Genomic DNA, 18937 nt, shown 5'->3' with positions numbered 1-18937 from the left:
GTTTGTGACACCTTTCAGTAAGGATTTCCAGCTCTGCCACTGCCATCTGCACAAAAGTGGCTTTGTGCTCAGTGTTTGAGACTGTTGCCCTGGGCTACAGTTGTTTGATAACTCTCTTGAAGTGTGGAATGAGGTGAGTGACAGCACTACAGAGAGGAAGAGATGAAACATCCTCATGTAGTGAGGGGAAAAAAAGAGACAGGTGTGGATTAATGAATGAGGGCTTTCAGAGGTTTTTGATCTGACATTTCACTGATTTGTCAGCAACGATGAAACTTCCAGTTTTTGGTTTGAGAACAATGATACGATACATACTCATCTTCTAAATATTTAAACATATACAGTAGTTACTACTTGGAAGACTAACTCACCTCATGAAGTGTACAAAATGTGAATTCCTGAGTTAAAATATATTGTAAGTTAGAACATGTGCAAAGATTTAATAGTTCTCCTGGAAATGTTTTTAGATGTCAAGTACTATACAAGGACATCTATGAGTCTATTCTGACTGACAGTTTTCATGGAAACATGCTCATGCTCTGTGCACCTGACAGATACTCTTAATTCTCCCTTAAGTATGCTACTTTCCATAAAAGTTGTTTGAGGTACACTTAGGTATTTCTCACTTTGATTTCTACACATTCTTATCTAGATTTCCCTAAAAATCAAGTCATTGTGTTTTTAGCATAGGTTTTTAGGTGGTTTTACCTCCTTTAGGATTCAGTCAATCACTAGACTCTACAAGTGTTAACACACACAAAGCTACACTGGTGGATAGTACAGTAAATAATCACAGATACTAAAAGTAACAGAAAAGATAAAACATAAAGCTCTGTTCGCATGTATGTAATCTTTATCAATTGCTTTGTTTATTAGTCTATAGTAAATTTTTGTTTAGATAAAAACACAGTATATTAGCATATCTAACCATATACATTGTGCTGGTCATTGTGTCTAATGTGATGTTGATATCTGCCTACCTGTCAGGCAGTACCAAAAGCAAATCCCATCAACCTGGGTTGCCTTAATAGATTAATATTAATAAATAATTATTATTTTATCATCCAACATGGTAGCATAACAATTTTATATGATGATAAGTTTCACAAAACAAAGAAACTGCAAACAGCTGTGAATTTGTATTACAAATTTTTTTTTTGTTCTTTCTTGTGTTGAAGTTAAATTAAGTCAAATAAACCAGCCAAATTCTGTCATTGAAAGCTGTTAATTGCTACACATAATTTGAATTTGACCCTTTTAAAATTTTAATGACAGCCTGTAAAAGGTTACAGCAGTCGTCACAAGTTTTAATGTACGTTTCATCTCTGAACTGCTTGTGGGAAAACAGAGTAAGGCCAAGCATCCTGTCTCACTGTGTTTTTTTGTTTTGAGGGAAGTGGAAAGGAAACTACCGTCTCCAAAGCCTGATGTCAACAGTCAAACTAGCTAAAAATGTTGCTGGTAGTTCTCAGAAATGAGGGATAAAATCCACCTTAAATCTCCACTGTTAAAATCAAAGCAATGAACCTAGTTATTTGAATTTGAACCTGCAGATAAGTAGTCATAGTTTTTAATAGCAGAAAAAATACTAGCTCTATATCAGTGGCAAATGTAAGATGTCCAAAACAAGAGCCATTAACACATTTTTGAATGACGTTTAACAATCATACAAGGAGAAATCTAGCACAGCAGTGAAAGAGGTTTATTTTCAATAGCAATAAAATAAACCTTATTTTAAACCCTCTAGCTTTTCCTATGCAAGCATTACCACAATCAGTCTGTCCACCAACACGTGTACCCACAGCTGATTAGTCACATCGTCAAGCTACTCCGTATTCCCACCTCCGATCCATACTCTGTCATTAAACTGAAACACTGAAAAATTAACCAAATTGCTTACTGAATGAAGGAGACTAAAATGAGGAGGCATGAGGGAAAAGTGATCTACTAACGTTCTGTTGCCATGTTTGGTCCAATGGTTATGGACAGAAAATGCGCATGTTTGATAATATTTATAAGCTGTTATTGAAGGTATCATACCATCAGTGTTCAGGTCAGACCCAGGAGGCACAAACTAGAGAAGTGAGAACAGTATAACAATGCAGTTATCACCCAATCACAGGGAGCTTTGAGTACACCTCAACAAGAGAATCCATTTATTAGCATGCACACTAACTCGACTGAGCCAGGTTTCCCCTGCCATGACCTTTAGACAAAGCCCTTTCACTATTCAGCTCTGTAAACTGACTTCACCCTGACAGTAATTAGGGGACAGGGAGAAGAGTTTAATTTAATCTCTGAAAGAGATTCAATATTGGCGATGCTCTTTTGTTTGGTCCAAGTTTTGTAGATGGATACACCCTTGATAAATGAGACTTTGTGCTTCTGGGGCTCATACAGTAAAGCCTGCCCTTCCCTTTTTCTATTTTTGCATTGCTAGTCAAAGGCTGTTTGAAAGAATAAACTTTCATAATTGAGATGTTTTTTGTTTTATTATCATTATTATATATACTTTACTAATAATAAGAGTGATAAAAGATAAAAGATTTGTTAGCATCAGAGCTTAATTTAAGTAATCAGAATCCTAAATGGAATGCTATTAGAAATGTTGATGGTATCATTTGTAATTATGCTCCTGCTTATCAGTTACTATGTACTGTATATTGGACTGGACTCTTACATTTCCTGTAGTATTACTGCGGGTGGATGATCATTGATTAGTACGTTTCTGTGAAGCTCTGGTACTGTATGGCACTAACCCATGATAAACGTTCCCTCAAGCTTCAGTGTTACCATATGTGTAGAGAGAGCAGATCAACGCATAAAGACATATGTTGTTCCTTTAGGATGGATAGACTTGGATGGAAGAGTCACTTATGTTTCTAATTTTTATGGGTTAAGAGTCACAATTGAACCATTCATTGTTGAAAGTGTAGATACCTCAAGGCCTCTTTTGGACCTTGATCTGTCAATCCTTCAGACCACATACAAATTAGGAAGTCTATGGATAGAAGGGGAGGTTTTCACAAGTTAAAAATGTGACATTTGTTTCCATTGAGAGCTGTGGCTGCATCCACATGTATCTATTCAGAACTAAGGGAAGGTTTTATGGTTTAGATCTGGTTGAAATTGTAGATTTATATCTGGAAAATATATACATTGAGTCATAAATTAATAGGTCATAGATTGAGAATGTGTGCATTCAATGGGAGGGAAATTACAGTAGCACATGTGCTGAACATCTTGGAGAGGAATTTTAAGAGATCTTGGGCAAGGCAAAGCTGCAGGTATCTATTTCCTGTGGTTTAGCAAAAAACAGCTAAATGACGGTGGAAATTAGTGGTATGCTGATTGTACATCACTGGAATAGTAAACATGCAATGTCCTCAGTCAGCTTTATCCTCATTTCTCTCTTTTGAATGTCTCTAAGGATTGCATATGAACGTATTGCTGAAGAATTTAAGACTCCAAACGGGAAGTCCTTGAGCGATGCACTTCTGCAAAGCCAGGTGTTGCAACTAACATTAAAGAGCTAACATTGTGTTTAAAATATGATACAGACAGACAGTGTTTTGGGTTGATTTATGTTCAGCCACTGGAATGCACAGCATCTAATAACACTGTAACAGCACTTCAGCATAGTTCTGTAGGCCTATATGATATAGATTGGAGAGAAATTATGTAGATTTTAAGTGATATTTTTATTTAGAGATTAGAAATCTGGGGTACCTACAATAAGACTCCTCAATCTAATTTTTCTCAGCTCAACTTATTTTAGGCTTTTTTTCTCCCTTCCTGTCTCTTTTGCTTTTGGGATACTTAAAGGGAAATCATTACATTTTTTAAACATTCAGAGAGTTAATGGAACATATCAGAGACACAGTGTAATCACAGTATCGGTTAACAACAATTGAAATGGGAAAATGGAGTAATGATTTGTAAAGTAATTTGCTGATAAATCTGTTGTTTTGTTAAAATTTGAATTCATAGCATTAAAGCAATCGGTGGCAGTGTCCCTGTGATTATGTTGAATTATCTCATGTAATTTCACATATTGATTAAGCTTTCAGTCATTGACCTTTAATTGGAATTTGTTTATCCTTCACCAACATCACAAATAATGAAAAGAAGTTGCTCTTACATTGATGCGCCATGAAGAACAATATAATTTTTCTGTGTTAACATAAAAGATCCATGGCACTGTTAATAAACCTCCTACATTTCCCCATCGCCTCCTCTCAACAGGCCGCGGCAGTGACTCAGAGTCCGACGGTCCCCCCCACAGGAAGATGCCAGATGTCCGTAAGGATGACATGTCCGCACGGCGGACGTCAGTCAGCGAGCCACGTACCGCGATGCCCTTCAACCAGTACCTGCCCAACAAGACCAACCAGAGTGGATATTTGCCCACGCCACTCCGCAAGAAGAAGAATGATAAAGAAGATGGAGGACGCAAGAGTTGGAGTACTGCCACTTCCCCTATAGGTGGAGACAGACCTTTCAGGTGAGTCTGACTGATAGAGTCATAGACAGGAAATGCTAGTATGTCATTTATTTAGTAGTTAAAATATTTAAATTTAGTTGAAAACTGTAAATAGTTAGAAAACACAATAAAATATATCTAGTATAAGACAACGTTTTGCATAGGAGGTTTCAATATTAAAGAGTTGTTTTAAATTAGTTTTGTAGTGTTTTTTTTTTTAAGTATGACGTGTGCAGGATTAATAAAACTGACCAGATTGACAGAATGATGGAAAAGAAATCATACCGTTATTATTCATTAATTCTAATACCCAACAACCCTTTTAGGGTTAATTTTGTGTTGTTTAACATTTTGCAAGAGAAGGTGTCACTTTTGTCAAATTGCAGATGTCTGTAATTAAATGTTTCAGCTGTTGCTTATTTTTTTCTGTCCAGTTCTGTACATATGGGAGTGGCTGATGGAGCCCAGATGTGTGTTTTCATTGGCTCTAGCTCTGACAAAGTAAAAGTGTGAAATATGCTGCATAGTCAAAAATGGGGCAGATTAAAGACTGAAGGTCTTATTGGCATTTATTGGTTTGGCATGTCACCACACGAAAGCGCTGGGATCACAAATGTTAGTCTGTTAAAGGTTCCATCATCAGTGGCTCTCACTTTAGAAGTTTCAAATTTCTGCTGGCTGAGTGGATCCATAATGTGCTTTGATCAATTGTAGTATCAGTATGTGCAATGTGTGTGTGTGTGTGGTGTGGGGCAATGCCAGGATTTGACTTTATTAGTTTTACAAGGCTAATGTTTTGAGGTTTGGAAGCATCATTGTTTACCTGTTCATATACAGCAGCAGGAAAGCCAAATAATGAAATTAGTCTTACTCCAGGGTATTTAAATTTCCTAAAAGATCTGCGAGTGGTGTGTGTGTGTGTGTGTGTGTGTGTGTGTATGTCATGCCTGTGTGTATCACTAGTATGTGTTGCTGTGTTGTCTTTCATTCCCTCTATTGTTAACTTCATCCATTGTGTCATGTGCTGCATCAAAAAGCATGTATTAATTGATTTTACTTTTTTTTCCCCCTCCATCTCCTTCCTTTGCATCTGTCATGGTGTTTTCCCTCTTGCCTTCTTTAACTCCTGCATGTGAACCTACTTTACTAATTTTGCTCCAATGTGATTATGTCTTCCTTTCCTGTATGTGATGTATGAATGGGTGACCTAACAGTCCAAATGAGGTCCCTAGCCTAGACGCCCCACCTGGAGAGTCCCCCAGCCCGTCCCCCACCCCGTCCCCCACCCCGTACCTCAAACCCCAGATACAGATTCACAAGGAGAGCCAGGCTAAAAACAAGGAGGAGGAAGGGAAGCAGACACCTTGCACTGAGATCCTCGCAGTGGGCGTGAGGAGGAGCAGTGAGCCTCTGCCCTGTAGCCTCCTCCAGCCCTATGCAGAGCCCCCCATGGACACTCTAACTCACCTGATGGTCACCTCTGAGCAAAGGTCTTCACATTGATCTATATTTTTCTCAATACCCCAAATCAGCAGCCCAATTCCCTTTTTATTGACATGGTTCTGATTCATAGTTCCTCTAAATCATTCAGACCTTAAAGGTTATTGATTGTCTTATAGAAATTGAAATTATTAGTTTTTATTTTTCTAGTGAGATATTGTTGATATTGTTTTTGAGTTTCTACATGTTGTTCTTAAAGGGGAACTGATTTTGCACATCAAAGGGAAAAAATCTGGGGGTGTGGAGTTAGAGAGAAGCAAGCTTGCCAGACCTCTGTGGCCAGCTCCTCATCTCTGCTTGAGGCTTGATGCTACATTAGCCACTACTAGCATAACACGCTCAACCAGCTGTTGGCTGTCGTGTTGCATTGTGGGTAATGAAAAAAATACAATATCATGAAGTTAGAGTACAATGCTAAGCTTTGGGGAATTACTTTAATGTTCTTATTGCAGCTGAACCATTGTTTTATTAAAGGCTTATTTCATCCAAATCAGAAAATAACTCAATAATGTGATTTTTATATATATAGTTGGTACTTCTGTAACAGCTACAGGGGACATCTAATCATGCAGATAATTTAATAGTTTCATGTGCAAATGTTGAAACTCCTGTCTGCACCAACATACAATGCTGGTAAAGTTAATTTTATTTGTGTGACTCAAAATACTGAAAAAGCATTAGAAACTCACCACCAGCACAGCTGTCCAAATTAAATGTCCCAGTTAATCAGGTTAATCCACATACAGTGAACATTTTTCATCAGGACTGTTTCTTTGGTAGGAAATAGTTCAAATATTTACAGCTGGTGTTTCCATCCAGCCCTTTTCCTCTTTGGCAACTACCATTACCAGATCATCGTTTCCAATTCTCTTCTTATCCAAAACACCTTAACTGTGAGTCAGCAAGAGGCTCAGTGCTCAGTGAAACCAAGTTACATGTATAGAGAGTTATTTACCCATCAGGCCACTTATTGTCAGGTAACAAGGTGAATATTATGAGCCGTCAAGGTACAATGCTTTTGTATTTTTAACAGTGTCCACTATGATGCATAATTACAGTGTTGCTCTCTTGAAAAATGTCCATTTAAGCCTCTTGTTATTTCGCAATCTGGTGTTATTTTCTAGTCGAGCAGACTTTTCATTGACAGTCCTATTGGAGAGTTATTAGAGTCACACCCCCAGTTTACCGCTTTTTCTGGCACAGATGTTATGGCATTGATTGGATTGTCAGTGTTTCAAGGGAGTGAAAAGAATCCTCAGTAGAAATCTTGTGTGTAGCTGAGGAAAAGGGGATTTCTAGGATGTTTGTTAAGGCTTTGATATGGGCTTCTTTAGCTGGTAACAGCTTGTATTTTTCCAGAAGAAAACTGAGGCTGGAATTTGTGCATTTTAGTGTTGCCAGGAGTTCATGGTTTTAAAAACAGTTCTATAATATCAACATATCAGCTTTTGAAGTTGCCTTTCAAAGTTGTGTTGACATATCTTTTTTTGTAGATCACTCTGTTGCTGATATAGTTGTTTCTATCAGTTTGTTTGGATAGAAGTAGAGCAGAGTTGACATCCAGCCATATGGTGGTGTGTGCTTAGCTGTTTGCTGTTTTTCTTCTTGCTTGAGCAGAAATGGCAAAATTAAATGTACCATTTGGAAGGGTGAGTATTATTCATTAGTTCAACCAGGAATTCAGCTGGGTGAAAAAACATCTGCAGTGATGTATTTTGAATTGAATGTAAATTGAAATACAATCTAAATATCTAGAAATAAAACAACTATGGGCCAAGAAAATACAATTGCCATCTACTTTCCAATAATATCTCACTTGACCTCTTCTGTCATAGTCTAGGAATAAAACTGCACACACCATCAAATGCAAACCCATACACACAGCAGCTACACACAATAATTTACTCACAAACACACTCGCAGGGACCATTACATGCACCCACCCTCAGGATGTACGGAAATGAGGCTTTGTTACTTCCCTGACCCTGAGCAGGCTGGGACTGAATCCTGGCCTTCTCACAGCCTTTCCCTCCCTGCCATGCACTCTGGGAATTTACAGTCCAATAATAAGCCTCCCAGAAAGTAGCTGTTCATCACAGGATGACAAACAACAGAGCATTCAGTATATTTTGCTTAGGCTTTGTGATTCCAATTTGTTTTCACATCCAGTCTGCTCTGAAGGGATTTGTGACTGTGTCATGCTATTTTTTTTAGATTTATGTCTTCAAAAACCTTCGTTTAGGCTCCTCCAGAGGAATGCTGTCTGATGATATAGGATGTTAACCAGACAGCAGTACGTTGTAGTTTGCTTTGCTTTCTGCAGTACTCCTGCTCGCTCGTGCTCAGAGGAACTCTTCCACGGTTCGACAACTCTAGCCGCAAACGCTATGGCATCTCCCTTAGTTGCAACAAGCCACGTCATCTCATCTGGGAAACATCCACCTGTGGCAGAGCAGGAGGAGACAACCGTGAGGAAGGGAGTCGGCGGTGCCCTGTTAGTTACAGATGCAGAGCGAGATGAGAAGCGGACCCGCCAAACGTCTCCCAAACATGTCACCACACATAGTCCCTCCCACTTCCTTCCAGCATCCACTGCCATGGCAACTGCTACAACAGCAAAAACCGATACAGGCCGACGGAAGGGAAGGGCACGGAGTGAAAGTGAGGACCCACAAGGAGGGACATCTTGGTTGGACAGCAATCTTCCATCAATGTGAGCCCCGTCCAGCAACTACACTATATTTTATGAATTACCACTGCGTTGAACTGAAACTACATAATTCAACTTTAAAATCAAAGGATCCAATATTTCAATGATTCCTTTGACTTCTCAATCTCAGCATGTGACCTCGACCTCAGACCACAATGCTCCTATTTGGATGACTTAACTACTGAAAGATTGCATGACCTTTTTTACCTGAATGCAAAGTGATATTGTTTTCTAAAAAGCAGTTGTTATTGTACACAGAATGCATGGAAATTTTTTCATACTTCCTCGCTTTTTTCTGTTATTAAGAAATTTGGAAAAGAAAAAAACGTTTGCAAATGTGAGCTTTGATTAACTATGCATGACTTCAGTTGGCTACTTTTGAGACCTAATTAGGGGAATTGAATTTGATCCAATTTGAACCACAATTATTTGCCAGTTCTTGAATGCATGTACAACATGCATCTCTGCATAAATTGGTAAACTGCTATTGATCAATTAAACATTGACCATTATATCTATTCCGATAAATTGCTGAAATTACATTGGCTTTAATGCAAGCCCACTGTATCACAGGCTGACATCTTCCTACAAAAAAACACATGGTAAATAGACATTTTACTACAACATACCAGCAAAAAGCCATCTTAGAAAACCATCTATCTGGTCTTGATTTACTGAGACTTCTCTAATTTAGTCTCCTTGTTCTCTTGTGGCAAGAAACCACAGTCCACACTTTCTCTCACACCCCGCCAACATCACAGAGGCAGCTCCATGAAAAAGGCTGTGTGAAGACCTTTGTGGTTAAGGCCAAACCTACAAACGGTGGTCACAGACAAAAAAAAGAGCCACATCCTTGATGTTGCTGTCTCATAAAAGATGCATGTGCTTTTTATATATATAGTTGGTACTTATAGAAGTACCAGCTGCATTCTAAGATCATTGCCATATGCATCTATTGTATGCTAGCAGTATTTTGGTTTGCAGTGATGCAGTAAACTTGTAGTCTTTTCTGTTCTGCCTGTGTTATGGATAAGACTGCCCCCTTGTGCTTGGTGTAAGGATCAGCATTAAACCCACTGATAAAATCTGTGCTTGGACTCAAAACCACTGGACACACATGGCTAAAACATTATTAATCAACCTGCATATTCTGTGTTTAATCTGTCATAACTAACTCATCAGTTGTGATCACAACACTGTATGTTACCCAGTAGCTATCAAATATCCCATCACTGTGTTTTAATATTCACGAGTGAATGGCGTGTTTCTCTGTTGAGTGTACTTGTATTCATTTGTGATTGTGCTCTCTGCCCTCCTTAGATTCAGCCGCACTCATAGTGTGTCAGATGACTCACAGTAAGTTGTCCTTTTGCACTACAAAACAAAGCCTGCTCATTAAGTCATTTAATCATTTATTGAGTTATAGAATTGGATTTTTCTTTATGCAAGTGAGAAAATCTGCCAAAGGTTGAAGTAAATCAAAGACCTTTCTTGATGCTGTTGACAACAACTTCACTTTCTGACAGTAGAGTAGTGTTGTTGTTTTGTTTGATTGAAGGTCACATGAGCAAATTTGTGCCAGTTTTTAGTGTCTCTATGTTTGACCCTCTTGTAATGATAGACACATTGCTAGAATGTAGTGTTTTCCACCGAAGTGTACTCTTGCCAGGTTTAAAAAAGTCCTCTAAAATTGGCCTCTCACAGCCCTCATGTGATACAGTAATTCTCTACTGAATGTCATTAATTAGTGCTTTAATTTATCCCAGCAGCTCCCACACAAAGAATTGGGCAAAATTTTAAAACCACCCAGAAGAGTGAAATGAATGGACCAAAATGTTCTATGTAAAGATGGAATTTTTTGCAGTTTTCATGGAGGTGTAAGAGGGAGTAAGTGTGGTAAGTCAGGGTTGATGTGTCACTACATTTGTTACAAGATAATCTTATGGGATGTAGGACAGCTCTTTACAAAAGTTTTCTTTTCATGAAAAACAAAATGTCTCCCGATTAGGCAGATTTTTTCTACTTACATCACTTAAATAATGATAGCAAGTTAAATGGGTTGTCATTGTGGACATTTTTGACAGAGTTTCAAATAATGTCCCTTAGCCCTTATTCTTAATCTGAAATATCATGAAAATACGTTTTCAATAAATCTTGTGGACATTCCCCTCAGATTTATTCAAGGTGCCTGAGGTAGTGGCTGTGGAGAGGGCTTACTAAACTGTGCTCCTCAAACATCACCTCAGTGCATGTTTCATGTAATACAACCATTACAACCACCCTCCCAACATCCCATCCTGTTACGAAACAAAAATAATCATCATATTAATCTCCTTTTGCTGCTAAAAGCTAAAAGAGCAGCTTTGCATGAAGCAGGAGAGAGGATTCATAACTAGGAGGTGACTCAAATGCACTTTAGAGTCCAAAGATTACACCTGTACCTTTACCGGTCTCACTGGCTAAAACTTTTGGAAAACAAACGTTAGTCATCTCCCGGGTGGAAAACACTCTCCTGCTACAAGTTTCTTTGGTCCATCAGTGACCAGTGAGCTCCATAAAACATTTGACCATGAAGGAGCATTGTAAGAGTCAGAAAATGGTGTTTGATGCCACCCCTTTTGTCATTTTAAGCCAAGCGATAACTATGTTGGTATGTTGGCAATGCAGTTGTAAAACAAAAACAGTTACTCCATGACCTTAATGAACAAGACAATTATTTAAGCAGGTATATAATGATTTTACCCTATATGTATGTGATGAACAACCAATACAACTGCATGCTGCTAACAATAAGGCTGCACTTTACTGTTTTGTCTGTAATCTAAAAATTGATTAACGTTACTAACTTTCTGTTACCACTCTTCGTTGCTGCATCTCATATATTCACCTGAAAGCTTTACAACCTCAAATACCAAGCTGATTTTTTCAAAGATCCTATTAGATAGCATATTTACATCCTTAATGTAATGCATTTCCTGGAATGTAACATGAAACAATATGGGATCACTCAAAAGAACAAACCTAAAGGCCAGCTGCTATGTGGGAGATATGCTGTTTGATTTGATTTGAGGGGCAGATGTGTTATATTTTTGGGGGTTTTTTATGTGTTGAATTGGTTGTAAAATCTTAGTTATGCCTACTGGATGAGCACGAGGTTACCTCTGAAGATGCACATGGGATCTTTAAAAGACCAATGTTATTTTGTTGTCTGTATTGAGTGATTGGTCACAAGTTATGTTATCATGATGGATTGGTACAGAATCATTATTGTGGATGATTTGTTTTCTTTGACACAACTTTATAAACATAGATTTGGGGTGGAGCATCACCTCAGGGGAGAATAATTTTTCAGTGCGTTTTTGACATTCACTTTTTTTGCCACTTCTGTGTCTTTGAAAATGTTTTTACTATGTTCTATGACATTTCTGTTTTCTATGAGTCCAACATATAAACATGTTCTACTTGTAGTACAATACACTGAGGACAATTTATGGAATGACTTAACAGCATTATAAAAAAACAAGAAAAACTAAACCATGTCCTATTCAGAAATGACATTTCAGAATGTTTTTCATTACCATATTCTCTGTGTGTCTGTCCCTTCCTCCTTTTTCTAGGAGTATGAGTATGATTGACATGCGAGGTGAGGAAGATGCCATCTTGCAGCCCCACAGTCAGGTGCGTCATGAACTGATGCACAACCAGTACAACAAGATGAAGGAAGAGGATGATCACTGGCAGGATGTGAGTCTCTCAGATTTGTATGACTTTACGTTACTATTCTCATTTTTCTGTGTGCATTTATTTAGTTATTGATTTTTTTAGTACAGGGATTTTTCATATATATTTTTTTTTTCACAAATTAAGATTATTTTTTAACTCCCTGTAGAATTTTGTCTCCTTTGTGTCCGAAGTTATCAGTTATATGCAATGATTTTTAGTGCCATCAGGCCGAAGCACAAACTCCTATACTTTTTTGCTGTGCGCCAGTTAAAGAACTTAAATCAGTTTTCTTGAGCCACAGCAGTGCTTCAAGTCTCACAACGCTGCTGAGCCAAGCCCTCTTGCCTTGTTTCACTTGGAACTGAAACACTTCAATCTGTTTGTGTGTGTCAGGACCTGGCCCGATGGAAAAATCGGAGGAGGAGTATTTCCCAGGACCTAATCAAGAAGGAGGAGGAGAGGAAGATGATGGAGCGGTTGATGTCAGGAGGCACCTGTCCCTCAGAGAGGAGGAGAAGCATCAAGACTTACAGAGAGATAGTGGAAGAGAAGTAGGTGAAATACAAACAGGATATTTAATTTGTATTCAGCTAAAAAACAACACTTTATATGCACTGGGTCTTTCTCAAAGAAGATAATTTAATGTTCATTCAAATTCCTGTTAGTGGACACAGAGGTGACAGCAACTCCTCCTGGAGTTCATTTAAGTAGGTCTCCCGCAGAGAAAATTTGAAAGAGGAAGAGCAGGTTTGCACCAATTGATATCAATGTAGAAGAAATAGGTGGCAGTGTTACCCACAGAATGAGAGTGTTACTGTGGTAGCAGTATACGATCATCTTTCGGATTTTTCCACCCGCGATTCCGTTTTTACAACAGCATATAGCCTATCAAATGATCGAAACCAAAGTGGTACCCAATGACATCTGCAGTGGTGTGTTCACTGTTGCTTTACCTGGTCAGTGCTTGTAAAATATCCACCATGTCCATGTCTTGTTACCTAATACCAGATAACATCTCTCTCTATAAATATATCAGCATCTACTGTCTGGCAAAGTCTGGCCAGAAGTGGCCTTCATGGAAGACTTGCGGCCAAGAAGCCCTACCTCCAAAATGAAAACAAGACCAAGAGACTCAACTATGCACGAAAGACGGGTTTGTTCACTGAAGGGCTGGAGAGCGGTACAAGAATGATCTGTAATCAACAGTGAAGCGTGGTGGATGTTCCTTGCAAGTTTGAGACTGTATTTCTGCAAACAGAGTTGAGTTAATGGTCTCCTCAGTGCTTGAGGTAAAGGTCAGGTACTTATTCATCATGCAGTACCTCAGGGCGTCTTCAGATTGACACCAAATTTAATCTGCAGCATGACAATGACCCCAAACATGCAGCGAAAATCATTCAGCATAAACAAGAAAGTTAGCAGCAGAGTCCTGTAAGTGATGGTGTGGCCCCCATAGAGCATTGATCCCAACATCATAGAGTCTGCCTGGGAAGAGAGAGAAGCAACTGAGGCTGCCTAAAACCACACAAGAACTGTGGGTAGTTCTCCAAGATATTTGGGCCAACCTACATGCCAGGTTCCTTCAAAAAATATACTTAATATAATAAACTACTACTATATTTAATTGAGACTTTTCTTCTGTTCACTTACTTTTATTTTGTTAATTGAAAGCATAGTTTCTTTACAAAATGTTTTCCACACCTGCCTAAAATTGCCTTTTGGATCTCAAACTGTATCTTACTTCATATTTACACAGTTGTTTTGCATTATCCCTTACGTACCTCCTTTCCTTTTCAACAGGGAGCGCCGTGAGGAGGAGCTGCGGGATGCATACAGGAGAGCCAGAACCCCAGAGGAGGCATCCTCTATCCTCCAACGTTACGCCCAGCGTTTCTCCATAAGTGAAACAGTCCTGGAACGCCTACAGCTACCAAAGATCCTGGACCGCAGCATATCTGCTGATCCCTCCTTTCCCTGCTCACCCTTCCCTCTCTCCCTTTCCCTGTCCGCCTCCCCAACAACCCCAGACCCCTTTGACATGGACCCCAACGGGCCCATGAGGTATCTGCGCCAGCAGTCCGCCCCAGCCCCGAAGTTTACGTCTACATTGGAGGCGCGAATTGAGGAGCTTCCCAAAGACTCCTCACACCAGCGACCTCAGATTCGCTCTCGCTCATCTGAGCCTCCATCTACGCGAGGCCTGTCGCCCAAACCGGTGCCTTTGCTGACGCCCAAGCCTTACTTCCAGTCACGACCTACAGCTGCTGAACCATGGCCCAGCAAGGTGAGACTGACTCTGAAGCACTTGTCATTATCTCAGCAGATCACCTTGAAACAAAAAAATGAATACATTATTACTGCTGGAAATATGCTTTGCAGCATGTGTGTTGTTGCCCTTTCAAATGTCCATTTGTGACAGTTAGATCTCCCCGCTAAAGTACACCCCACAGTGTTAACTCTGTCTAGTCTCCTTACATGGTGATGATAAATTCTTCATACATACATGAAATGATTCAGATTTTGATTAGGTTGGGTTGGCACATTAGTACCTCTGCTCAGGGCATGGTTGAGGCCTTGACCACTTTACATATAGTTACTTCCCAGTGTTGGCTGCCCTCCTCACAGGCTGATGGATAATTCCCCTCCAGCTTTCTTGGCAGTTACATTAAAATGCCACAGAACCACCATGGTGATGAGCTGACCATTTTCTAGGAAAATGCATGACTTCCCCTCCCAGAAAGTACATATAATGTTTCAATTTAGCTCAAAGTATTCTCCACAGGATCCGTTTCCTTTTCTTCTGGAATAATGGCCAAATGGGAATATTCAAAATTAGATCTTATGTTTTGGTGTGGCGGGGAGGGAGGGACAGGTTATTACCAGACCTAATGGAGCAGAGCGCTTTTCTGGAATGTCTTGTCAGGAGTCTGAACGGAGCCCAGCTTTGAATGGAGCCCTCTGTTCCCTATTGACTTAAGAAGTTGACAAGTAGGGTCCTCTCAATGTGAAGTGGGCTCCCAGCACACAAAGAGGGCCCACACAGGCTGCTCGGAGAGGGATGAGAAGGTGGAAGCAAAGGGGGGCAGACTGAGAAGACTGCATTCACCCTGCTCCACCACTGTGTCTTAAGTTACCGCTCGCTAGGAGCTCTTCATACATACATTAGTGCCTCTTTGTCGTAGAGGCCAGCATGGTGTTGTGAGGCAGATGAAAGCTAATAACGAACAGAGATGAGAGGCTGGTAATGACCACAATTGAGGGCACTGGGTTTTTAGGGAAGAGGTTTATTTAAATTTTTTGGTTTGTCATCAAGTCATAGTGTTTACTATTGAAAATATTTTGAACTAGAACATCCTGGTTGAAGTGGAACTTCAGGCAATGTTTCCTCTAGGTGTTTCAAACTGATTTTTACCATGATTTTTAAGTAATTTATTTTAATGTAGAGCTGGAAAATAATAGAATTTAACAAATTAGAAAATTACAAAATCTCATACAGATGCACATGTAATCAAATTTGCTCAATTTTGAATATATAAGTAATCCATAATTCCTTAGAATTATAGCAACAGTATCCATTTAAAGAGAAATTTAATCAGCCAGTTAGCCCACCCTCAATTCCAAATCTTCAGCTGGTCATATTGTAATTAATGTTTTCATTCCATCACTGGTATATTAAAAAGTAAAGCCTGTTTGAATTTATCATGGTATATATTTTTGAGCAAATCAGCGAGGTATTGTCTGGATACCTTTTAACGCTTTTAAAGCATCTCCTTGAACTGTACAATGCCTAAATAAAGCCAATATTAAACCTGTTCTCTTCCGATTTAGGCGGATGGTTTGCTCCGAGTCAATGGTGACATAGGGAGCGTCGACGTTCCCACCACGCCTGAGACTCAAGGAAGGGAATCTCCTCCTCATTTCCAGGCATCTCCTTCCCAAACCAGCAACAGCACTGTAGATGCTCCCTCGTCTGCAGCCTCACCAACACACGCCTCAACCAGAGGAAAAATCCCAGTGTCAACAAAGACCAAGGAGGCACAAGGTGGCACAGAATCACCTTCTAAGGATGTCAAAGAAGAGAAGATCATTGAGCATTCTACACCACCCAGCCGGCCCACCTCGCTTCCATCGGTCAGGATTAGGATCTCTTATACCTTGAATCTAATCAAATTAAAAACAAGTGATTAGTGTGCTAGAAAGATCCTAAAATTAAATCTACGGTAGGCAAAGTTGAAAAAACTACCAAATGACAGCTAGATATTAAAAGTATCTGACCAAAAAAATCACACACCCTGCATAGCCAAAACACATTTACATACACAGTTAGTGCACGCAGGTAGATAGGTAGACAGCCACAAGCATTTTTTTAGTGTATTTAGAGTATTTGATTTGATTGCTCTCAGTATGTATAGAGAATTTCTACAAATATAACAACAAAGCTTCTGAAATAAATCGCCTACCCCAGCTTCAATGTACTTTGCTCTCCTTTTCAGCTATCATTTTGTAGGTGTCATTCTTTCCTGCACCTTCCTTCTTTAACTTAACCGTTCAAACATAGGTACTGCTACAGCCCTGCTTAGTTCATGGCTATAGCTAGTATTCTTACAGGATACCAACTGGTTGAGTCCATTCAGAGCATATTTAATTTGAAGCTCTCAATAAAAAACCAAAGGATGGGTCCAGTGGAGGTTTAGTTGTACAAACATTGTTATATTTTAATGTTAAATATCTCTGGAAATTGAATCCGTTTTCTGGGCACACAGTGATAAGTCTCTGAAGACTGGACTGAAACACCTCATTCTGTTGTTGTACATACATGCACGTGTATGTGGGTTTAGTTATTTACTTTACATTCCTGTCCTCCTCTTACAGCAGTTAGTTTAAACACTAGAAATTGGTCAAATACCTACTATGTGACAAGATGCGTTTTACTCTCTTGCAGGGCTTTTGGCAAGTTTATCTGATTATTGCAATTAAGATTGAAGTATTTTTTTATAAATAGATCTCATGCACTACATAGGCCTCTTGATCTCAGGATCATTTGGTTCATTATTCAACTTGAAAACCATCTGCGACTCTTACAGGAGCTCCAGAAGCCAGAAGAAAGCTTTGGGAAGACTGAAAACAAGTCAGTAGCTTCTCCAGAGGAAGAGAAATCAAATGCTGCAGCTCAACAAACGCCACCTGCAGGTCTGAACAGCATGCTGCTATGCTGACCCTTTGTGTTTGCTAATAGACTTGTATCATTACCAGTCACGGGCTATTGTCATTTGACCCTGAAACGTTTGGAAAACGTAGTATAAAAATGTATTTGAGTAAATGTAAAGGGAAAGTGTCTTTACCTTTCTGGATTTTTTGTACGGTTTAACAGTAGTGATAAACTGTGTTTTCAGAAGCCAAACAAGAAAAAACTGAACTATCTGGTCAAAACATCTCCAGCCTTGTCCAGTCAGGGGTAAGCACACAGCAGAGTCAGGCTGTAACTTTACAGGTGAGGCTGCTAACCAAGCAAATATCAACTTTTGTCATCAAACATATCCGAAGAAATGATCGGTCAGCCATCCAACGGATAATCTTTGAATTTGCCTGCAGGCAAGTATTCCCAGTTCTCAGGAGCCATCACAGATAGGAGATAATGTACCAAGCTTAGCTGCACCAGGAACATCTGGATGTCACACATCAAAGGAAACAACAGCAGGTAAGTGAACTTGTCACTTCCAAATACCAAGCCAGCAGCTTCTTTTCCATACATCTCCTTGTTTTCTGAGTTTGATTAGCATTTCCTCCTTGCTGGCTTTTTCCCTTTTGCCTTTCAGCCTCTCACTCTTTCTGTTTTATTGTATAGCAAGATGTTTGAATCAGAGTTAAAGGGGCCTTCAATAATGTGTGACTATTATTAAACTATTTTGGCATCCAGCACAGAGTACCTTCACTTTTCCTATCTACTCAACTGACAATGATCGCTAATTGGCTCTTACACTAAATTCCACTAAAGTCACAATGTTGACTAGTGCTTAAGTTAATTAGACCTGAGATCCAACAAAAGCACGTATAAAAGAGGTAAACTATTACCTTTCTAGATAGTGTAATAAAAGCCCTGCTTTGTTGTTGTTTCCTTTCTGTTTTTATTCTGACGTTTTGTCCATCAAGTTAGGGTAAGTTTTTACTGAATCTGAATTACAACCTCTTTAAAGACAAAAGATTGTTTTTCCAGTTACAATATATTACCACTGGAGCAGAACTATTAAAGCATTCCCCAATTCTCTTCGATGTCCTTACCAACTCCTGATTTTAACATCTGTCTATCCCTTATCACTCTTCTCCCTCCTTTCCTTCCCTCATTCCCTCCTTTCCTTCCACCCACATATTTTTTTATTTCGCTATAGAGTTTGCAAACAGTGTCAGGTCTCCGCTGGCAACCAGCAACCCTAAGTTACGCTGGGACTTCTTCGCTCCGCCAGGTAAACCTCTTCATTCATCGGTGGAGCTTATGTTTCTGTCCCCAGGTGCTGAATGCACAG

The 18937-nt window shown here is 39.4% G+C and overlaps 1 protein-coding gene across 7 annotated transcripts in view; it reads left to right on the top strand.

The window, feature by feature from the left end:
• The window catches only part of LOC119888525 (LIM and calponin homology domains-containing protein 1-like), a 98115-nt gene that overhangs the window by 68997 nt on the left and 10181 nt on the right, over window positions 1-18937 (top strand). For 4 of the 7 annotated variants that reach the window (XM_038699121.1, XM_038699117.1, XM_038699124.1 and 1 more), the window contains 11 exons: window positions 4246-4504; window positions 8307-8696; window positions 10014-10049; window positions 12311-12437; window positions 12810-12967; window positions 14217-14700; window positions 16245-16547; window positions 17501-17606; window positions 17810-17907; window positions 18009-18114; window positions 18803-18877. In XM_038699121.1, coding sequence (XP_038555049.1) covers window positions 4246-4504; window positions 8307-8696; window positions 10014-10049; window positions 12311-12437; window positions 12810-12967; window positions 14217-14700; window positions 16245-16547; window positions 17501-17606; window positions 17810-17907; window positions 18009-18114; window positions 18803-18877 — 2142 coding nt within the window. The remainder of the gene's footprint in view (window positions 1-4245; window positions 4505-8306; window positions 8697-10013; window positions 10050-12310; window positions 12438-12809; window positions 12968-14216; window positions 14701-16244; window positions 16548-17500; window positions 17607-17809; window positions 17908-18008; window positions 18115-18802; window positions 18878-18937) is intronic. The other 3 variants (XM_038699118.1, XM_038699119.1, XM_038699122.1) reach the window with 3 other exon arrangements.

Source organism: Micropterus salmoides, unplaced genomic scaffold (assembly GCF_014851395.1).
Source record: "Micropterus salmoides isolate LMB-PRFRI ecotype aquatic unplaced genomic scaffold, ASM1485139v1 Ms_hic_scaffold_5, whole genome shotgun sequence".
Lineage (NCBI taxonomy): Eukaryota > Metazoa > Chordata > Actinopteri > Centrarchiformes > Centrarchidae > Micropterus > Micropterus salmoides.
This window is presented reverse-complemented; position numbering and strand designations above follow the sequence as displayed.